The 23,477-nt window shown below is 51.8% G+C and overlaps 1 protein-coding gene across 1 annotated transcript in view; it reads right to left on the reverse strand.

Moving 5' to 3' along the window:
• PDE4A (phosphodiesterase 4A) overlaps positions 1 to 14,860 on the reverse strand; it is a 593,319-nt gene extending 578,459 nt beyond the window's left edge. Inside the window, exon 1 of the mRNA XM_060252691.1 lies at positions 14,787 to 14,860. Coding sequence (XP_060108674.1) covers positions 14,787 to 14,828 — 42 coding nt within the window. The 5' untranslated portion in view covers positions 14,829 to 14,860. The remainder of the gene's footprint in view (positions 1 to 14,786) is intronic.
• Positions 14,861 to 23,477: the final 8,617 nt, after the last annotated feature.

Consider the following 23,477-nt stretch of genomic DNA (forward strand, 5'->3'; position numbering starts at 1 on the left):
AGCCATAGCTCTGGCAGAGGTTGTCCTTGAAAGGGCAGCTGCTGGGAGAGCTCTCTCCAGCCCCACCCACCTCACAGGGTGTCTGTTGTGGGGGAGGAAGGGAAAGGAAATTGTGAGCCGCTCTGAGACTCTTTGGAGTGGAGGGCGGGATATAAATCCAATATCTTCTTCTTCTTCTTAGATACAAGGTATAGAGGGAGCACTCTGGGGCAGTGATGCTCTGTATTCGTGGTGCTTGGGAGGGCACAGTGGGAGGGATTCTGGAGTTCTGGCTCCTCTGGTGGACCTCCTGGTGGCTCCTGGGTTTTGCCCTGTGTGTGACACAAAGTGTTGGACTGGATGGGCCATTGGCCTGATCCAATATTATGGCTTCTCTTATGGTATGTCTGGGGAAGTAATGCTCTGTATTCTTGGCGCTTGGGGGCAACACAGGGAGGGCTTTTGGAGTTTTGGCCCTGCTGGTGGACCTCCCAATGACCCCTGGGGTTTTGCCACTGTAGGAGACAGAGCGTTCAACTGGATGGGCCACTAGCCTGATCCAAGATGGTTTCCCTTATGTTCTTATGGCGTACAATGCAATCTCCTCATAAGAACATAAGAGAAGCCATGTTGGATCAGGCCAATGGCCCATCCGGTCCAACACTCTATGTCACACAGTGGCCAAAAATTTTTATACACACACACACACATATATACACACACACACACACACTGTGGCTAATAGCCACTGATGGACCTCTGCTCCATATTTTTATCTAACCCCTGCTTGAAGCTGTCTATGCTTGTAGCCGCCACCACCTCCTGTGGCAGTGAATTCCACATGTTAATCACCCTTTGGGTGAAGAAGTACTTCCTTTTATCTGTTTTAACCTGACTGCTCAGCAATTTCATCGAATGCCCACGAGTTCTTGTATTGTGAGAAAGGGAGAAAAGTACTTCTTTCTCTACTTTCTCCATCCCATGCATTATCTTGTAAACCTCTATCATGTCACCCTGCAGTCGACATTTCTCCAAGCTAAAGAGCCCCAAGTGTTTTAACCATTCTTCATAGGGAAAGTGTTCCAACCCTTTAATCATTCTAGTTGCCCTTTTCTGCACTTTTTCCAATGCTATAATATCCTTTTTGAGGTGCGGTGACCAGAACTGCACACAGTATTCCAAATGAGACCGCACCATCGATTTATACAGGGGCATTACGATACTGGCTGATTTGTTTTCAATTCCCTTCCTAATAATTCCCAGCATGGCGTTGGCCTTTTTTATTGCAATCGCACACTGTCTTGACATTTTCAGTGAGTTATCTACCATGACCCCAAGATCTCTCTCTTGGTCAGTCTCTGCCAGTTCACACCCCATCAACTTGTATTTGTAGCTGGGATTCTTGGCCCCAATGTGCATTACTTTGCACTTGGCCACATTGAACCTCATCTGCCACGTTGACGCCCAGTCACCCAGCATCAACACATCCCTTTGGAGTTCCTCACAATCCTCTCTGGTTCTCACCACCCTGAACAATTTAGTGTCATCTGCAAACTTGGCCACTTCACTGCTCACTCCCAACTCCAAATCATTTATGAACAAGTTAAAGAGCATGGGACCCAGTACCGAGCCTTGCGGCACCCCACTGCTTACCGTCCTCCACTGCGAAGACTGCCCATTTATACTCACTCTCTGCTTCCTATTAATTAGCCAGTTTTTGATCCACGAAGGACCTGTCCTTTTACTCCATGACTCTCGAGCTTTCTAAGGAGCCTTTGATGAGGAACTTTATCAAAAGCTTTCTGGAAGTCAAGGTAAACAACATCTATTGGGTCTCCTTTGTCCACATGTTTGTTCACCCCCTCAAAGAAATGCAACAGGTTAGTGAGGCAAGATCTTCCCTTACAGAACCCATGCTGAGTCTTCCTCAATAACCCGTGTTCATCAATGTGCCTACTCATTCTGTCCTTGATAATGCTTTCTACCAACTTTCCCGGTATTGAAGTCAGACTGACTGGTCTGTAATTTCCCGGATCTCCTCTGAAACCCTTTTTCAAGGACTTGAAGGGCTGTCCTATAGAGGATGGGGTGGAATTGTTTTCTGTGGCCCCGGAAGGTAGGACCAGAACCAATGGCTTGAAATTAAATCAAAATAGTTTCCGGCTCAACATTAGGAAGAACTTCCGTTAGAGCGGTTTGTCAGTGGAATAGGCTTCCCCCTCAGGAGGTGGTGGGCTCTCCTTCCTTGGAGGTTTTTCAACAGAGGCTAGATGGCCATCTGACAGCAATGAAGATCCTGTGAATTTAGGGGGAGGGATTTGTGAGTTTCCTGCATCGTGCAGGGGGTTGGACTAGATGACCCTGGGGGTCCCTTCAAACTCTATGATTCTATGACCACCTGGAGATTAGCAACAGTAGGAAAAGCCCTCCCCTTCAACCTCTTCTCTGCTCTTGATCACCTTCCTCTGAGCTCTGGAATTGTATTGTGCTCTTTCTTTCTCTCCCTTCCCCCCACCCCCCGCCCCCAATACTTGCTTCTGGGTTCCACTGTTTGAACCCCCTGTGAGAATTTTGCTGAACTCTTAAGATCCGACAAACTTTCTCATATTTTTCCCACAAGGAATGAGAAGACAACCGAAACATCTAAAGCAGACCAACAGAAATCTTCCACATGCCACTGTGGCCACATAGAAAGCATGATGGGAGCCAGGTTTTATGATTACCAAGGGGCTTTCAAGAAGCATTTGTAGGCAGATGCTGGGTGGATAGAATTTAGTACACCTTCCGTTCATGTCAGGGGTGTGGGATATAGGCAAATGAGACAAATGAAATGACCCCGGACCAGAACTGCACTGTAGTTTAAACGAGGCTGCAACATCAATTTACGCAGGGGCACGAGGACACCGGCTGAGTTGTTTTCAATCCCTTTCCCTAGAACAGCGCTTGCCCTTTTTGATTGCCGTCACACGCTGAGTCGACATCTTCAGTAATTTATTGATCACGACTCCAAGATCTCTTTCCTGGTCATTTACCACCAATTTGGACACCCACGATGTGCATTTGTAGCCGGGATTTTTGGTTCCGCCGTGAATTACTTGGAATTACTTTTGTGAGCTCACACTGTATGTCATTCGCCTCGTTGGAGCCCACTTGCCCGGTTTGGACACATCTCTCTGGCGCACCTCTCAGTCTTCTCTGGTTCTCAGCACCCTTCGTGGGCTCCCTTCCAAGGACTGAGCCTGCTTAGCTTCCAATGTCTGGCATTCCCAGCAAGGGGCTTTCAAGGCAAGGGAGAAGCAGAGGTGGTTGGCCATGGCCTTCCTCTGCAGAGCCTTCCTTGGTGGTCTCCCATCCAGGTACTGACCCTGCTTAGCTTCTGGTGACCCTAGAAAGGGGCTTTCAAGGCAAGTGAGAAGCAGGAATGGTCTGCCTTTGCCTTCCTCTGCAACGTCTTGCTTGGTGGTCTCCCATCCAAGCAGAGGTGGTCTGCCTTTGCCTTCCTCTGCAGATCCTTCCTTGGTGGTCTCCCATCCAAGTACCAACCCTGCTCAGCTTCCAACTTCTGGTGACCCCAGCAAGGGGCTTTCAAGGCAAGTGAGAAGCAGAGGTGGTTGGCCATGGCCTTCCTCTGCAGAGCCTTCCTTGGTGGTCTCCCATCCAGGTAGTGACCCTGCTCAGCTTTGAGCTTCTGGTGACCCCAGAAAGGGGCTTTCAAGGCAAGTGAGAAGCAGAAATGGTCTGCCTTTGCCTTCCTCTGCAACGTCTTGCTTGGTGGTCTCCCATCCAAGCAGAGGTGGTCTGCCTTTGCCTTCCTCTGCAGAGCCTTCCTTGGTGGTCTTCCATCCAAGTACCAACCCTGCTTAGCTTCCAGCTTATGGAGACCCCAGCAAGGGGCTTTCAAGGCAAGGGAGAAGCAGAGGTGGTTGGCCATGGCCTTCCTCTGCAGAGCCTTCCTGGGTGGGCTCCCATCCAAGTATTGACCCTGCTTAGCTTCCAGCTTCTGGCAACCTGAGCAAGAGGCTACCAGGCACGTGAGAAGCAAAGGCAGGCTGCCATGGCCTTCCTCTGTGGAGTTTTCCCTGGTGGTCTCCCATCCAACTACCGACCCTGCTCACCTTCCAAGTTATGGTGATCCCAGGAAGGGGCTTTCGAGGCAAGTGAGAAGCAGAGGTGGTTGGCCATGGCCTCCCTCTGCACAGCCTTCCTTGGTGGTCTCCCATCCAACTACCGACCCTGCTCACCTTCCAAGTTATGGTGATACCAGCAAGCAGCTTTCAAGGCAAGCGAGGAGCAGAGGTGGTTGGTCTTTGCCTTTCTCTGCAGAGCCTTCCTTGGTGGTCCTGCATCCAAGGACCATCCCTGCTTAGCTTCCACTTCTGGTGATCCTAGCAAGGGGCTTTCAAGGCAAGGGAGAAGCAGAGGTGGTTGGCCATGGCCTTCTTCATCAGAGCCTTCCTGGGTGGTCTCCTTTTCAAAAACCAACCCTGCTTAGTTTCCAAAATCTGATGAGAGAGGACTATACCATGCTGCCTGTCAGAACTTGGATGAACTTCAAGAGAGTCCAATACTTGTAGCAAGTTAGGAATCTTTATTGGAAGAACTTCAGTACTATAGCAACGAAATAACAGTAATGGTGAGTCTGGGCAGTTGGTTACATTTTATGCCCACAGCAAAGCATAATAAAACAATAATTCATGGCAGTTCACACGGTTCCAAGCTAGTGTCTCTTTCCCAGCCTTCGTTATCAGTAAAGGAAGATGCCCCCCTATTGCGAAGGCCAAACGGCCTGGCTTCAAAGGCCACCTGTGGATGTTAAGCAGAGACTTTCTGCCGCCTGTCTTACCGCCCTAAATATTTAGCATAGCAAAGAGGCTTGGGTCAATGACCGTTGTCAATATTCTGAATTACAACGCGGAGACAGTTTGGCTAAGCTAAGAAATCACAGTTACAAGTTCTGACATACTGCCCCCCCTAAGCTCGGCGGCCTGGGCTTGTGTGGGTACAGTAGGTGAAACTTTTTTAATAATTGCGGTGCCGATACATCAGTAGATTTTACCCATTCGTCACAGCTAGGAGGAAAATACTTCCATCTAATAAGATAGTACACTGCCCCTCTCCGGACTTTCGAGTCTAGAATGTCTAACACCTCATGGTGACTCTGACCCTTCACTAATGTCGGCGGTGGTTCCGGGGGGCGGGGATGGAATGGCGTAGCTCCAGGATCCTTGCGAAGAAGGCTGCAATGAAAAACAGGGTGGATCTTACTAAGGGATTTGGGCAACTCTAGTTCGACAGTCACTTTGTTGATAACCTTCTTTATTTTGAAGGGCCCCAGGTATTTGAGCGCAAATTTGCGGCACCCTTGCGGGAGAGGCAAGTTTTTTGTGGATAAAAACACTGTGTCCCCCTCTTTCATGTCCCACTGGGGGGCATGCTTTTTGTCAAAATACCTTTTGTATTCCCTTTTTGCCTCCTCGAGGTTTTCCTGGATGATTTTCCACCCTCCTCTTATCCCCTCCCACCACTGGAGGCAAGATGTTGGTTCTTTAGGTCCTGCCGGAAGGGGGAGGTTTGGGAAAGGTTTCCCTTCGTAGCCGTTGACTATTTGGAAGGGAGAGGTCTTGGTGGAGCTATGGAGGCTGTTATTGTACCCATACTCTGCAAAAGGCAGCAGTTCCACCCAGTTCGTTTGTTGGTAGTTGATGTAACATCTTAGGTACTGCTCGAGAAGCCCGTTCACCCTCTCTGTCTGTCCGTCCGTCTGTGGGTGATAGGCAGAGCTAAGTCCCTGTTCGATGCCAGCTAGCTTGCAAAACTCCCGCCAGAAGTTGGCAACGAACTGTGGCCCGCGGTCACTAATGACCTTCTCTGGGAATGAGTGTAGGCGGACCACGTGATTGAAGAAAAGTTGGGCTAGTTTCTTAGCAGTTGGTAGTTTTTTACAAGGGATGAAGTGGGCTTGTTTCGAAAAAGTATCAACCACTACCAAGATCACCGTTTTCCCTTGAGAGGGGGGCAGCTCCACTATAAAGTCCATTGATACTACAGCCCAGGGTCGGCTAGCCGTGGGGAGAGGGACCAGGTGCCCGGGGGGCTTTCCCCCTCGGCGCTTAGACATGATGCATGTAGGGCAGGCTAACACGAATTCTGACACATCTCTCTTTAACTTTGGCCACCAAAACTGCCGTGAGACTAGGTGGAGCGTTTTCACATACCCAAAGTGGCCAGCCAGGCGGTTAGAATGGCACCTTTCTAGCACTTCTTTTCTCATGGATTTGGGCACATAAATTTTTCCTTTATGGAACCAGAGGCCCCTTTCCCCTGCTCTAGCCCGTCGGGGCGGTCTGCGCCTTCCAAGTCCGCCTCTGAGGCGAAGCGTTCCTGTTGTGGTATTTCTGGGGCCCCGGTTGTTTTCCCTGAGCGGGTGGTGACTCCCCCCGCAACCGCCGATGGCGGGATGAGAGAATCAATCACCTCTTCCCTTTGGCTCTCGTGCTGTGGCATGCGTGAAAGTGCGTCGGCCAAGAAGTTTTTTGTGCCGGGGATGTGTTTTAGCACGAAATCAAATTTGGCGAAGAAGCCCGCCCACCGGATTTGCTTAGCGGTCAGTTTGCGGCGGCCTGTGAGGGCCTCTAGGTTTTTGTGATCAGTCCAGATTTCAAAGGGGACTCGGGCTCCCTCTAACCATGACCTCCAGGTTTTTAAGGCGAACATCACAGCAAAAGCCTCCTTGTCCCATACCGACCAGTTCCTCTGTTCGTTTGAGAATTTATGTGAAATGTAAGCGCATGGACGCAGTTCCCCCTCTTCGTTCCTCTGCATCAATATGGCTCCCACGGCAACGTCGGAGGCGTCGCATTGCACCAGGAAAGGTTTCAATTCATTGGGGTGAGCCAATATGGGTTCAGAGGTGAAGAGTTGCTTAAGATCTTGGAACGCCTGATGGCACTCGGGCGTCCAGACTAAGCGCGCCCCGGGTTTTTTCGCTGCTTCCCCCTTCCCTTTCGTTTTTAGCAGCTCCGTGAGGGGGAGCATCACCCGGGCGAACCCCTTAATGAATCCGCGGTAAAAATTTGCGAACCCGATGAAAGATTGTAACTGCCGTCGGGTTCGGGGTGGTTCCCAATCTAGGACAGCTTGGATTTTTGCGGGGTCCATGGCCAGTCCCTCCCCCGACACTCTGAAGCCCAGGTAATCTAGTTCCGTCTTGTGGAACTCACATTTCGATAATTTAGCATACAGTTTGTTTTTACAAAGAGTCGCTAACACTTTTCTCACAAGGGGCACATGGGATTCAAGGTCTTTTGAATAAATAATGATGTCATCAAGGTACACCACCACCCCCTTAAACAGGAATTCTCTTAACACTTCGTTTATAAAGTTCATAAAAACCCCCGGTGCCCCCTGGAGTCCAAAGGGCATGACTAGGTACTCAAACTGTCCCATGGGTGTGTTGAACGCGGTCTTCCACTCGTCTCCTTCCTTAATTCGCACGCGGAAGTACGCGTCTCTGAGATCGAGTTTAGTAAAGATCTTGCCCTCGGCTACTGTGTTTAAGAGGTCTCTTATCAGCGGGATCGGATAAGCATTAGACATCGAAATCCCGTTTATCCCGTGAAAATCTGTGCAAAGCCTAAGCCCCCCATCTTTCTTCTTGCGGAATAAAACGGGGGCCGCATGGGGGGCGGGTGGCGGGTCGGATGAAACCCCGCTTCAGGTTTTTGTCAATGAATTTCCTCAGTTCCTCTTTTTCCGCCCAGCCCATGGAGTACAGTTTAGCTTTTGGTAGCGCTTGCCCCGGGATGAGTTCGATCGCACAGTCTGTGGGGCAGTGAGGGGGGAGCTCGTCCGCCTCCCTCTCGCTAAAGGCTTTCCGCAAGTCCCTGTACTCTTTGGGGATCGATCCTACCTCTTCAAGGGTGAGACAGAGTCTTTCGTTCTGTGGGGGTGCTTTCGGGCCCCACTCAGGTTTCCAATGGTGGTGCTCGCACCGCCAGTCTGGAAACCGCACTATTTGCTCAGCCCATCGAATGTCCGGTTGGTGCCTCGCCAGCCATCCCGATCCCACCACCACGTCGAAGGAGCAAGAGGGGGCTATGACAAAGGCTTCTACCCCCCAGTGTTCCTCGGTTCCTACGGGGATGGCCTGGGTCTCCAGGGTGCAGGGTTCCCCCCGCATTGGTGTCCCGTCCATCTGCTCAAACTGGATAGGGTGTGGGAGGGGAGCGGTGGCGAGCCCCAGTGCTTCTACTAAGCGGGGGGTAATAATGTCCCGCGTGCACCCAGAGTCAATTAGGGCCCGGGCGTGCATGAATCTTTTCAGGTTAGGGTTCAAAAGGGTGACCGCCATAAATAGTAGCCCCCCGGTAACTCTCACCGTTAGTAGTGCCGGCGTTTTGTCGACCTGCCTCGCGGCACTGATTAAAGCAGGTCGCTGTCGTTTCCCGCCGACTCTTGGTCCCAGGACTCCTCACTGGATTCCTCAATGGTGGTAATATCCTCGTCAATCGCCAGGGAACTGGTGACGGTGCCCCGACTGGGTTCCTTGGTGCCCCGACTGGGTTCCGACTGGGTTCCTTTCTTCTTCGGCGCGGTGGGCGTCGATTTAGGCGGTGGCAGAGTTGGGGTCGACTTCCCTGGGCAGTTGGCGGCTAGATGGTTTGGGTCTCCACACTTGAAGCATTTCCGAGCCGCAGTCGAGGGGGTCGAGGTCGCGGGGCCCCGTTTCGCTTCTGCCTTGCTGGGTGAGGGGCTTGGTTTCCCTCCCTTCTTGCTCTGCTGCTGTCGGCGCATCCCGACGTGCTGGAGGTCGGTTTCCACTTCCCCGGCCAGTTGGATCCATCCTACCAGGGTGTCTGGTCTTCCCTGGTGGTAGCACCGATCTAGGTTGTTCGCGTTCAGGCCATTCTTGAACGCGGTGTACTTCATGACTTCGTTTCACCCCCTGGCCGCCGCACAGTAGCCCATGAATTCGGTGGCATACTCTCGAGTAGTGCGGTTGCCCTGCTCGATCCTCTGTAGGGCCGCGACGGCTTTTTCTTCTCGCAGGGGGTCTCCGTACTGCCGGAGCATGGCCTGTAGGAAGTCGGCCACGGTGGCTAGTTCAGGCTTCCGTCCCGTGTAGAGCCCCACGTACCACTTCTGGGCCGGTCCTCTCAGTCGGGAGGCGATGTGGGCCACGCGGCTTGCTTCTGTGGGGTACCCTGCTCCCCAGTGCGTGAAAAACGTGTTGCACTGGATCGTGAAATACTCCACTGCGTCCCCGTCCCCGTCGAACGTGATTTTCAGTTCTCTGTGGCCCCCCCCCCCGTCCCCACCGCCCGGGGCGACGGGAGCGGGAGCCGCCGGGGCTGCTGGTGCGACCGGCCCGCCGGGTGGCGGGGCCGGCGGTCCGGCTGGAGGCCCGGCCGGCGGCCCCGCTGGCGGTCCAGCCGGGGGTCCCGCTGGCGGTCCAGCCGGCGGTCCGGCCGGTGGTCCTGTTGGTGGCCCCGCAGGGGCTCCTCCTGGGGGGCCAGCCGGCGGCCCGGCTGGGGCTCCAGCCGGCGGCCCCACCGGAGCCCCCACCGGGGGTCCGGCCGGCGCGCCTACTGGCGGGCCCGCCGGTCCTCCTCCCGGGGCCTGTCCAGTAGCTACGATCCCTTGGAGCGTTCGGATCTGGTCGCGGACCGCTCCTAGGTTCTGTTGCATCTCTTCCGCCATCAGGACCCGAGACGCATGAACCTCGTCGTGGATCTCTCTCACCCAACCGAACAGCTCGTTGCGCAGCGTTCGGATCAAGTCCCCTCCGCCGTACGACCCGAGCCCTTCGTCCCCGGGTTCGTCCTCGTCTCCTTCACCCTCGCCCGTGGCGATACGCCGGTAACGCTGCTCTGCGGCCTCCATGGCGGCCGTAGACTTCCGCGGGCTCCAGGTTCTCGCGGGGAAGGCGTCGACGGTGAACGGCGCGGGGACTTTAATCTTCCTCCTGGCGCCGGTTACTTTCGGGTCGAGGGGTTCTTCATCTGGTGGAATAGTGGGCTCTCCGTTGTCTGGTGCCAGTGCCGCCATCGGGCCAGGTTGCCAGTTCCGATAAGCCCAAACAAAAGGATTACTGTTATAATGTCAGAACTTGGATGAACTTCAAGAGAGTCCAATACTTGTAGCAAGTTAGGAATCTTTATTGGAAGAACTTCAGTACTATAGCAACGAAATAACAGTAATGGCGAGTCTGGGAAGTTGGTTACATTTTATGCCCACAGCAAAGCATAATAAAACAATAATTCATGGCAGTTCACACGGTTCCAAGCTAGTGTCTCTTTCCCAGCCTTCGTTATCAGTAAAGGAAGATGCCCCCCTATTGCGAAGGCCAAACGGCCTGGCTTCAAAGGCCACCTGTGGATGTTAAGCAGAGACTTTCTGCCGCCTGTCTTACCGCCCTAAATATTTAGCATAGCAAAGAGGCTTGGGTCAATGACCGCTGTCAATATTCTGAGTTACAACACGGAGACAGTTTGGCTAAGCTAAGAAATCACAGTTACAAGTTCTGACACTGCCTTTGTCAAATACATAAGAACATAAGAGAAGCCATGTTGGATCAGGCCAATGGCCCATACAGTCCAACACTCTGTGTCACACAGTGGCCAAAAAACCCAGGTGCCATCAGGAGGTCCACCAGTGGGGCCAGGCCACTAGAAGCCCTCCCACTGTTGCCCCCCCAAGCACCAAGAATACAGAGCATCACTTGCCCCAGAGAGAGTTCCATCTATACTCTGTGGCTAATAGCCACTGATGGACCTCCGCTCCAGATGTTGATCCAGTTCCCTCTTGAAGCTGGCTATGCTTGTGTTGAGAACCAGAGAGGACTGTGAGGTGTTCCAAAGAGACGTGGGCATCAAAGCTGGGCAAGTGGGCATCAACACGGCAAATGAGATTCAGCGTGAACAAGGCCAAAAGCCTTTTATTTACAGATGGCGGTAAGAGCGTTTGGGGAGGGGAGAGCTTGACTGGATTTTATTTTATTTTGCATATCTCCAAGCAAGCTGCGCAGCAAAAGATAACACCCTGAGCTGTTCTGTCTCTCACGCTCCAAGGAGGCGATGCACCTCGAAAAACCCAAGGATACATCAAGTCGCCGGTGAAATTAATGAGGCTGGCTACAGACACCTCCCCACACACCTGCCCCAGTCCCTTTCAACTCTCTGGAGTGTTGCTCCTTCCTGTTATTTGCCGGGTACAGACACGGCCCTTCCAGTGATCCCACGGGGGAAGAGTCTTAGTGCCTAATTAATGCCTTACTACCTTGTCTTAACAGGATTAGCAGAATACACCAGGGTGCAATCACACTCCCTCCCTCTCTCTCCCTCTCTCTCTCTCTCCCTCTCTCTCTCTCTCTCTCACACACACACACACACACAGACTCACACAATTTGTTGTCAAGCAGCTATCAATGTGGAAGGCAAGCACTGAAGAGAATCACGGGGAAGAATGAGAACAGGATGAAATTCCGCAAGGAATAACTGATACCATTTGAGCGCCACTTCCAATCAATTTTTTTAGAGAGCCGGTTTGGTGTAGTGGCGAAGTGTGCAGACTCTTATCTGGGAGAACCGGGTTGGATTCCCCACTCCTCCACTTGCAGCTGCTGGAATGGCCTGGGGTCAGCCACAGCTCTCATAGGAGTTGTCCTTGAAAGGGAAGCTTCTGGGAGAGCTCTCTCACCTCCCTCACAGGGGGTCTGTTGTGGGGGGAGAGTGAAAGGAGATTGTGAGCCTCTCTGAGACTCCGGGATTCAGAGTGAAGGGTGGGATATAAATCTGTGATGCAGAAGGAAGCAAGAGAGAGGGAGAAGGGAGCAGATAGCCACTTGCTCGGGGGCCTGATTGGAGCCCTCCAAGGGCCTGGTTTAGCCCCCGGGCCGCATGTTTGACACCCCTACTCTAGATGAGGTCTAACCAGAGCAGAGTCAAGGAATAAAATTCACAGGGTTGCCTTCGGTTGGAATCAACTTCACAGCACTTAACAGAGGACACACGACCATACGGTGCTTTCCAAAGGAAGAGAAGGGGGAAAATAATCCCATTGTATCATCCTACAAACAGGCTCCTTTTGTCTGCCAACAGGCAAACACTAGATGTAAAAAGAGAAGCATTGTTCCCCCCACCCCTGCTCTAAAAGTCTGCGGAAACACGGATGCTCTTTTGCACACAGGGTAACCAGCCTGAACATAACAGCATGCCTTCTTCTGCCTCGCCACTAGGTGTCACTAAAGCTGCATCTGCAGAGGGACGCCTACACTGAAAATTCAGCATCTAAGCTTCTTACTCCAGCTTGGTCCTTGCATCTCTCAAACGCCTTGATTATGCAGTATGCTAAAACTTGCTGCTCATTCTCTACCTACATGTATGGACTGGCAGCTTCCATTTCAACGTATCTGAGGAAGCGTGCATGCACGCGAAAGCTCATACCTTTAATAAAATGGTGTTGGGCTTAAAGGCAACTCTAGGCTCAAACTTTGTCCTAAAGCAATTCCTAGGGGTGGAATTCTAGCAGGAGCTCCTTTGCATATTACGCCACACACCCCTGCTGTAGCCAGTCCTCCAAGAGCTTACCAAAAAGAGCCTTCTGAGGTCTTGGAGGATTGGCTGCAATTCCACCCCTGCCTACACCTTGTTTGAGTTCTGAAGCTGATGATCCCTAAGTTGAAGACAGACAAAAGGAAATACTACTTCTTTAAAAGGTGGAATTCGCTCCCTGAGGGGGTAGTGAGGGACATAGGAATAAACAGCTTAAAAGGGGGATTATTCAAATTCTCTCTCTCTCTCTCTCTCTCTCTCTCTCTCTCTCTCTCTCTCTCTCTCTCTCTCGGCTTGGCTTCGCGAACGGAGATTTAAGAAGGGTGCAATAGTCCACGTCTGCTGCAGGCTCGCTGGTGGCTGACAAGACCAATGCGGGACAGGCAGGTCCGGCCACAGTGGCTGCAGGGAAAAGTCTGATTTAGGGTTGGTGCTGTAGCAGTGCGATTCTTCCTCAATCTCCTTTTGTCCTCAATACCAGCTATGCGTGCGTTCTCAAAGGAAGAGACAGCCTGGTGGATGGTGTGCCTCCATAATAATAAAACCATAGAGGTACTGGACAAATGGAGCTCTCCCGTTGGTTGATGCCTGTGCTCTATAAAGCATAGGCCCATCATGCATCAGTCACCACCTCCAGGTTCCCACTGGCTGACGCCCCTGTCCCCTGGCTATTGCAGGCCCGGGAACACTGAACAAATGGCCAAAACAGTCTTACCTCAGAGACAGACGTATCTCCGACACTTCTCTGTGTCCTCTCTGTCAACCAGGCTCAGAAAGGGTTGCCGCTCTACTGCAGCCTCGTGAAGTGTTTCCTCAGAAGCCATGGCAGCTATCTCTTTCTTGTCACTCCCTTCCTCCTCCCCTCAGCCTCACCCCAAGACAGACGAGGCCCATTGGGGAAGATGCTAGCCAGAGGCTGTTGCTAGGCAGTAAAGGGAGAGCCCTCACCTGAATATAATGCCATTGGGTCCACCCTCCAAAGCAGTTATTTCCTCTAGAGGGAGAGAGATCTGTTGTCTGGAGTTCAGTTATGATCCCAGGAGATCTTCAGGGACCACCTAGAGACTAGCTAGCTAGTCCCCCTGAATGACTTGATGGGTGGGGGGGCACATACTCAGACCCTCTTTCTAGAGGCCGTTGTATTTTTCTTCACAACGGGCCTTATTCCTAGTGGAGGATAAGTCTATCAGTGGCTACTAGGCATGATGACGAAGGGGAACCTGCACATTAAGAGGCACTAAACCTCTGAATCCCAGAGCCAGGAGGCAACATCAGGGGAAGGCCTTGGCCTCTCTGCCCTGTTGTTAGCCCTCCAGAACTGTTTGGCCACTGAATGAAATGGGATGCAGGACTAGATGGATCCTCACTGGTGTGACCCAGCAGGGCTCTTCTGATGTTCTTCTCAGGGGAAGACCTTGGCCTCTGTGCCCTGTGCCCTCCAAAGGAACTGGTTGGCCGCTGTGTGAGATGGGATGCTGGACTAGATGGACCCTCATTGGTCTGATACAGTAGGGCTCTTTTTATGTTTTTACTAGTAGAAGGCCTCAGGGGGGTTGAACTTGGGACCTTCTGCATGCCAAGCAGAGGCTCTCCCACTGAGCCAGGGTCTCAGGTCAAGGTCTTCCCCATCACCTCCTGCCTGGTCTTTTTAACTAGAGATGCCGGGGATTGAACCTGGGACCTTCTGCATGCCAAGCAGAGGCTCTACCACTGAGCCAGGGTCTCAGGTCAAGGTCTTTCCCATCCCCTCCTGCTTGGTCCCTTTAACTGGAGATGCCAGGGATTGAACCTGGGACTTTCTGCATGCCAAGCAGAGGCTCTACCACTGAGCCAGGGTCTCAGGTCAAGGTCTTCCCCACCACCTCCTGCCTGGTCCCTTTAACTGGAGATGCCAGGGATTGAACCTGGGACCTTTTGCACGCCAAGCAGAGGCTCTGCCACTGAGCCAGGGTCTCAGGTCAAGGTTTTTCCCATTCCCCTCCTGCCTGGTCCTTTTAACTGGAGATACTGGGGATCAAACCTGGGACCTCCTGCATGCCAAGCAGAGACATCACCTCCTGCCTGGTCCTTTCTAACTGGAGATGCCGGGGATTGAACCTGGGACCTCCTGCATGCAGAGGCTCTACCAATCAGCCAAGGTTTCAGGCCACTGAGCCATGGCCCCTCCCCAAAACAGTGCGCACACAACTGAGCATGCAGGCTTCATATGACAAAGGTGCAATTCCAAGAACCAGGTGTGAGATGAGAAGTTCTCACCTCATCCTCTGCCACGGCCAGGACACTCCGGCTCTTCTTCATGCCCCCCTCCAGCTTGGCGATCTTCGGCTGTCCTCCCCTGGCAAAAGTCTCCTTCTGAGTTCACCGTCTGCTGGCCATTGGGGCTGTAGATCGTCCAAGCAGAGAGACCAAGTGATGGAGGCCTACGATGTCTCCTGAGGCCTGAAAGAGCAAAAGAGGGGGGTCAGGAGGGGGGAAGCTCATCCGGGACTCTGTTCCATGCAGCACATGAACACAGGAAGCTGCCCTCGACTCAATCAGACCCCTTGGCCATCAAAGCCAATATTGTCTGCTCAGACTGGCAGCAGCTCTCCAGAGTCTCAGGCTGAGGTCCTTCCCATCACCTCTTACCTGGTCCTTCTAACTGGAGACGCCGGGGATAGAACCTGAGACCTTCTGAAATCTAAAAAAAGGCTCTGCCACTGAGCCAGGGTCTCAGGTCAAGGTCTTTCCCGTCACCTACTGCCTGGTCCTTTTAACTGGAGATGCCGAGGATTGAACCTGGGACCTTCTGCATGCCAAGCAGAGGCTCTGCCACTGAGCCAGGGTCTCAGGTCAAGGTCTTTCCCATCCCCTCCTGCTTGGTCCTTTTAACTGGAGATGCCAGGGATTGAACCTGGGACCTTCTGCATGCCAAGCAGAGGCTCTGCCACTGAGCCAGGGTCTCAGGTCAAGGCCTTTCTCCTCACCTCCTGCCTGGTCCTTTTAACTGGAGATGCCGGGGATTGAACCTGGGTCCTTCTGCATGCCAAGCAGAGGCTCTGCCACTGAGCCAGGGTCTCAGGCCAAGGCCTATATGGCCTGGGACCTGCCTACCTGAGGGACCGTCTCTCCCCACATGTCCCCCAGAGAGTACTGAGGTCTGGGACCCAAAATCTCCTTAACATCCCCGGGCCCAAGGAAGTGCATCTCAAGACAACTCGAGACAGGGCCTTTTCTACAATGGCCCCTATGTGGTGGAACCAGCTACCGGGGGAGGTGAGGGCCCTGCGGGATCTTACTCAGTTCCGCAGGGCCTGTAAGACGACCCTCTTCCGGTTAGCCTACGCCTGACTGGACAAATGTAGCTCTCTAGATATCTGTGATACTGTATAGTTAATATTAATTTTAGGTTTTTAGGTTTTTAAATGTCGATTTTAAATGTAACTAATTTATTCCGATTTTACTGTTTTATTGTTTGTTGTAAGCCGCCCTGAGCCACCCGTGGGAAGGGCGGGATATAAATCCCGGAATAAATAAATAAATAAATAAATAAATAAGGTCTTTCCCAACACCTCTTGCCTGGTCCTTTCTAACTGGAGATGCTGGGGATTGAACGTGGGTCCTTCTGCATGCCAAGCAGAGGTTCCGCCACTGAGCCAGAGTCTCAGGCCAAGGTCTTTCCCATCCCCTCCTGCCTGGTCCTTTTAACTGGAGATGCTGGGGATTGAACCTGGGACCTTCTGCATGCCAAGCAGAGGCTCTGCCACTGAGCCAGTGTCTCAGGCCAAGGTCTTCCCCAACACCTCTTGCCTGGTCCTTTTAACTGGAGGTGCTGGGGATTGAACCTGAGACCTTCTGCATGCCAAGCAGAGGCTCTGCCACTGAGCCACGTCCTGAATAATATTAGTATTGTGAAGCCTTTCTGTTTTTGGCCCAGAAGATACAATCAAATCAGAGCCAACATACCAAAGTCTCGTGCGGGAATATTATTCAGGCTATGGAGGCTACATTGAACCGATTGATAATAAATGCCTGTATTTTTTTTATAATAATTAAGTTATAATTACAGTTTTTAGGCACTGGCCCTCTTCTTTGTATGTATCAAACCATTCCGGTCCTGGATTCAAATCTCTGCTCATTCCACTAAATGCTGAGCCGAGCAATCTGCCCTGCCGCTAATCGGCCTCCTTGCGGGGGACACAATCCAGGACCCTTGCAGGGGTGTCAAACTCATTTCTTATGAGGGCCGGATATGACCTAAATGAGACCTTGTCGGGCCGGGCCAGGTGTGTGCCTATTTAAGGTTAGGTAGCAGAGATAGAGAGAGCAGAGAGACCTGAAGAACCTCTTGTCGAGGGCGAAAGAGGAGAGCACAAAAGTAGGCTTGAAACTCAATATCAAAAAAACTAAGATCATGGAATCCGGCCCCATCACTCCTTGGCAAATAAGAACATAAGAGAAGCCATGTTGGATCAGGCCAGTGGTCCCTCCAGTCCAACACTCTGTGTCACATAAGAACATAAGAGAAGCCCTGTTGGATCAGGCCAGTGGCCCCTCCAGTCCAACACTCTGTGTCACATAAGAGAAGCCATGTTGGATCAGGCCAGTGGTCCCTCCAGTCCAACACTCTGTGTCACATAAGAGAAGCCATGTTGGATCAGGCCAGTGGTCCCTCCAGTCCAACACGCTGTGTCACGTAAGAACATAAGAGAAGCCCTGTTGGATCAGGCCAGTAGCCCCTCCAGTCCAACACTCTGTGTCACATAAGAGAAGCCATGTTGGATCAGGCCAGTGGTCCCTCCAGTCCAACACTCTGTGTCACATAAGAGAAGCCATGTTGGATCAGGCCAGTGGTCCCTCCAGTCCAACACTCTGTGTCACATAAGAGAAGCCATGTTGGATCAGGCCAGTGGTCCCTCCAGTCCAACACTCTGTGTCACATAAGAGAAGCCATGTTGGATCAGGCCAGTGGTCCCTCCAGTCCAACACGCTGTGTCACGTAAGAACATAAGAGAAGCCCTGTTGGATCAGGCCAGTAGCCCCTCCAGTCCAACACTCTGTGTCACATAAGAGAAGCCATGTTGGATCAGACCAGTGGTCCCTCCAGTCCAACACTCTGTGTCACATAAGAACATAAGAGAAGCCCTGTTGGATCAGGCCAGTGGCCCATCCAGTCCAACACTCTGTGTCACACAGTGGCCAATATACACACACACACACCCTGTGGCTAATAGCCACTGATGGACCTGCTCCATATTTTTATCTAACCCCCTCTTGAAGCTGGCTATACTTGTGGCTGCCACCACCTCCTGTGGCAGTGAATTCCACATGTTAATCACCCTTTGGGTGAAGAAGGACTTCCTTTTATCCGTTTTAACCCGACTGCTCAGCAATTTCATTGAATGCCCACGAGTTCTTGTATTGTGAGAAAGGGAGAAAAGGACTTCTTTCCCTACTTTCTCCATCCCATGCATAAACTTGTCAACCTCTCTCATGTCACCCTGCAGTCGACGTTTCTCCAAGCTAAAGAGCCCCAAGCGTTTTAACCTTTCTCCATAGGGAAAGTGTTCCAAACCTTCAATCATTCTAGTTGCCCTTTTCTGCACTTTAGAAGGGGAAGACATGTAAGTAGTGACAGTCTTCACATTTCTGGGATCCAGGATCACTGCAGATGGTGACTGTAGCCATGAAATTAAAAGACGTTTGCTTTTTGGGAGGACAGCTATGGTGAACCTGGGCAGTATAATAGAAAGTAGAGATGTCAGCCTGCCAACAAAAGTCTGTATAGTCAAACGGATGGTATTCCCAGTAGTAACGTATGGCTGTGAGAGCTGGACCATAAGGTAGGCCGAGCACAGAAGAAGAGATGCTTTCGAGCTGCGGTGCTGGAGAAGACTCTTGAGAGTCCCTCAGACTGCAAGAAGATCCAATCAGTCAGTCCTGAGGGAAATCAACCCAGACTGTTCACTGGAACAGAGCTCTTTTTTGGTAGCAGGAACTCCTTTGCATATTAGGCCGCACCCCCCCCCCCCAATGTAGCCAACCCTCCTGGAGCTTACAGTAGGCCCTGAACGAAGAGCCCTGGAAGCTCTTGGAGGATTGGCTACATCAGGGATATGCAGGGGTGGAATTCTAGCAAGAGCTCCTTTGCATATTAGGCCACGCCCCCCTGATGTAGCCAATCCTCCTGCAGCTTACGGTAGGCCCTGAACGAAGAGCCCCGTAAGCTCTTAGAGGATTGGCTACATCAGAGGGGCGTGGCCTAAGAAGCAAAGGAGTTCCTGCTACAAAATAAAGCCCTGGATCTCATTATGTGAAGATACACAAGCAGCTGATACGGAGACAGACAATTTATCCCCCAGAGAGCACCATAACGATGACGAACGGCGCAAAGACTCGGACCAAAGCCCCCCAGAGATCTCATGATTTGGAGCTGGGACCTTCTGCATGCCAAACAGGCTTCTCCCGTCCGCAAGCGAGATGGACCACAGCTCCGGGCCCAGTTCTCACAGGCGTTCAGACCACCGGCGGAGGAGACGGACAGCTCCGCTAAAGAGCCTCCTGGACACTTGCGGCCTGTGTTTTGATGAGGCCAGAAGGCGGCGCGCCCATCTGCCGGCTGATCAGTCCGGCGCTCTGTCGCGACGCCTTCCAATTGCACGCGGGGCGGGTCGAAGCGCTCGCATCCTTCAGCGGAAGGCTGTCGAGGTGTGCCAGCCTTCTGGGATGAACACGGCCAGTGTCCCCTCTACGCTGCACAGTCCTGTGAGCAAAAATTCTACTTTGTGAGCTCCCGGCATGAAAGCGGTGAGCTGCTGCATCAATTATTGTGCTCTGGGGCCCTCCTTCCTGAGCGAAGACAAAAGTGTGTGAGCGGGAGGCAAAAAATCTGTGAGCCGGCTCACGCTAACTCAGCTTAGAGGGAACGCTGCTGTTGGCCAAACTAGACATTTTTGGTTTATTTGTCTACATCAGGGACGTCCCGACCTATTGGCCAACGTTCCCGCTAAGCTGCAGAGTCTTGTGAGGAAAAATGCTACTTTGTGAGCTGCTGGCATTCAAGTTGTGAGCTGTTGCATCAATTAGTTTGCTTTGGGGCCATTTTTCCTGAGCGAAGACACAAATCTGTGAGTTGGAGGCTAAAAATCTGTGAGTTAGCTCACACTAACTCAGCTTAGAGGGAATACTGATGTTGGCCAAACTAGACATTTTTGGTTTATTTGTCTACATCAGGGACGTCCCGACCTATTGGCCAACGTTCCCGCTAAGCTGCAGAGTCTTGTGAGCAAAAATTTCTACTTTGTGAGCTCCTGGCATTCAAGCGGCGAGCTCCTGCACCAATTAGTGTGCTCTGGGGCCAACCGCTAAAAACCAGTTTCTGCTTGCTGCGCTTAAACGCCGATCCTTGCTGCAGCCCCGGGGCAGATAGTGGGAAATCGGAAAGACGTCGCGCTGAGATGACAAACGTGAGAGCGGGGTGGGGCGAGTGCGAAATCAGTCTGAGCTAGCTCACGCTAACTCAGCTTAGAGGGAAGACTGAACACATTCTCCCCCCCCCCACCAAAAAAAAATCAGTTCTCTCAGAGCAGTACTCTCCAGAGCAGTTATCTCAGAGCTCTCTCAGCCCCACCTACCCTTTCAGGGTAGGTGTTGTGGAGAGAGGAAGGGAACATAAGAACATAAGAGAAGCCATGTTGGATCAGGTCAACGGCCCATCCAGTCCAACACTCTGTATCACACAGTGGCCAATAATTTATACACACACACACACACACTGTGGCTAATAGCCACTGATGGACCTCTGCTCCATATTTTTATCTAAACCCCTCTTGAAGGTGGCTATGCCTGTAGCTGCCACCACCTCCTGTGGCAGTGAATTCCACATGTTAATCACCCTTTTGGTGAAGAAGTACCTCCTTTTATCCGTTCTAACTCGACTGCTCAGCAATTTCATTGAATGCCCACGAGTTCTTGTATTGTGAGAAAGGGAGAAAAGTACCTCTTTCTCTACCTTCTCCATCCCATGCATAATCTTGTAAACCTCTATCATGTCACCCCACAGTCGACGGGAAGCAGCTTGTAAACCACTCTGAGACTCTGAGTAAAATCCAGTCTCCTCCTCCTATGTCCTTCCTTGATACAGCCCAAAAATGCAATTTTGAGCTGTATCAACGGAAATATAGTGTCCGGATCACGTCCAGATCACGTGATGTGATGGTATCGCTTTACTCTGCTCTGGTAAGACCTCACCTGGAGAATTGTGTTCAGTTTGGAGCACCACATTTTAAGAAGGATTTAGACAAGCTGGAAGGGGTCCAGAGGAGGGCGACAAAGATGGTGCGGGGTCTGGAGACCAAGTCCTAGGAGGAAAGGTTGAAGGAGCTGGGGATGTTTAGCTTGGAGAGGAGGCGGCTGAGAGGTGATATGATCATCATCTTCAAGGACTTGAAGGGCTGTCCTATAGAGGAGGGTGTGGAATTGTTTTCTGTGGCCCTAGATGGTAGGACCAGAACCAATGGTAAGATCTCACCTGGAGTCTTGTTCAGTTTTGGGCACCACATTTTAAGAAGGATCTAGACAAGCTGGAAGGGGTCCAAAGGAGGCCAGCGAAGATGGTGCGGGGTCTGGAGACCAAGTCCTATGAAGAAAGGTTGAAGGAGCTGGGCCTGTTTAGCCTGGAGAGGAGGGGGCTGAGAGGTGATAGGATCACCATCTTCAAGTACTTGAAGGGTTATCCTATAGAAGATGGGGTGGAATTGTTTTCTGTGTCCCCAGAAGGCAGGACCAGAACCAGTGGGTTGAAATTAAATCAAAAGAGTTTCCGGCTCAACATTAGGAAGAACTTCCTGACCGTTAGAGAGGTTCCTCAGTGGAACAGGCTTCCTCCTCGGGAGGTGGTGGGCTCTCCTTCCTTGGAGGTTTTTCAACAGAAGCTAGATGGCTATCTGACAGCAATAAAGATCCTGTGAATTTAGGGGGAGGTGTTTGTGAGTTTCTTGCACTGTGCAGGGGGTTGGACTAGATGACCCTGGAGGTCCCTTCTAACTCTATGATTCTAGGATTCCTCCTTCCTCCTCTTCCCTGCTGGTCTCCCAAGTACTAATTTTAGACCCTGCTTAGATTCTGAGCCTCTACTATCCAAGGCAGGGCCAGGAAATAACAAGAAAAATACGGGGTGGTTTGCTTTTTCCTTCCCCAGTCCTTTACACTTTCCCCCCAGCAAGCTGGGGACTCCGTTGACCGACCTCGGAAGGATGGAAGGCTGAGTCAACCCGGAGCCAGCTACCTGAACCCAGCTTCTGCCGGGATCGAACTCAGGTTGTGAGCAGAAAGTTCAGACTGCAGTACTGCAGCTTTATCACTCTGCGCCACGGGGCTACCATCAGACTATTGCACCTTAGCGCCGCCCCTGAGCATCAGCTTGGCATGCAGAAGGTCCCAGGTTCAATCTCCAGCATCTCCGGTTCAAAGGACCAGGCAGGAAGTTATGGGAAAGACCTCCATCTGAGACCCTGGCTCAGTGGCAGAGCCTCTGCTTGGCATGCAGAAGGTCCCAGGTTCAATCCCCTAGCATCTCCAGTTAAAAGGACCAGGCAGGAGGGGATGGGAAAGACCTTGACCTGAGATCCTGACTCAGTGGCAGAGCTTCTGCTTGGCATGCAGAAGGTCCCAGGTTCAATCCCTGGCATCTCCAGTTAAAAGGACCAGGCAGGAGGTGATGGGAAAGACCTTGACCTGAGACCCTAGCTCAGTGGCAGAGCCTCTCCTTGGCATGCAGAAGGTCCCAGTTTCAATCCGCGGCATCTCCAGTTAAAAGGATCAAGTAACGAAATTATGTGAAAGACAGGGATGGCTGAAGGAGCTTTGTACATTTAGCCTGGAGAGGAGATGACTGAGAGGAGATAGGATCACCATCTTCAAAGACCTGAAGGGCTGTCCTATAGAGGATTGGGCGGAATTTTTTCCTGGGGCCCCAGAAGGCAGGACCAGAACCAAGAGGTTGAAATTAAATCAAAAGAGTTTCAGGCTCAACATTAAGAAGAACTTCCTGACCGTTAGAGCAGTTCCTCAGTGGAACAGGCTTCCTCAGGAGTTGGTAGGCTCTCCTTCTTTGGAGGTTTCTAAACAGACAGCCCCGCTGATTCTGTGAACTTAGGCAGATCACGAGAAGGAGGGCAGGGGGACGTACTTGTAAAGTTCCTGCATTGTGCAGTGGGTTGGACTAGATGACCCTGGAGGTCCCTTCCAACTCTACGATTCTATAATCTATCTATAACCTGGCAGTCTATTACAACCCCAGCAGTCAGAGTAGACAATAACGACGGCGACAGACCAAAAGTCTGATTCAGGACAAAATGATGTACTGCGTGAGTTCGTTTCCATCTCTTTTTGTTCAATTTTGTTTCTATCTCCTTCCTTCTCTTTATTGCTCTCGGCTGATAGCACAGAAGTAGGTCAAAGCGCAGTGCAATAAAGAGAGCAATTCCGCCCTCAGACAGAAGCTACAACTCAAAACGGTCATGCTGCAAAAAAAGATCCAGAAAGCCGCCTGCGCTTGGAACCCAGAAAAAACGGAGTCGCTGGCTGTGAAACCTCTCTGTAGGAATCTGGTTCCAAATGCCATGCTCGATTGCGCCAAGGGGACCCGGTGGAAAACCGGAGGACCCATCTTCACATGTGAAAAGCCAAAGACGGGTAGTAACACAAAGGGGCACATCCGTGATGCTCACGCACTAGCAGCCACCTCCTACGGAGTAATTACTTGATTAAGGGGGACAGGCGGAGCAGAGAACCAGAAGTCAATTACAACCTGTCAAGGAAAGAGAGGCAGAAACATCAAACTACTCAGCGGACAGCTGCTGCGACACCTACACAGCCAAAGCCAGCGAGGATGGTGAGAAATTTAAGAGAAGAACTAGGTAGGCCAGGAGAAAACCAGGACTGGAAGCAAAGCAGAACATAAGAACA

This window comes from Heteronotia binoei, chromosome 13 (assembly GCF_032191835.1).
Source record: "Heteronotia binoei isolate CCM8104 ecotype False Entrance Well chromosome 13, APGP_CSIRO_Hbin_v1, whole genome shotgun sequence".
In the NCBI taxonomy this organism is placed as follows: domain Eukaryota; kingdom Metazoa; phylum Chordata; class Lepidosauria; order Squamata; family Gekkonidae; genus Heteronotia; species Heteronotia binoei.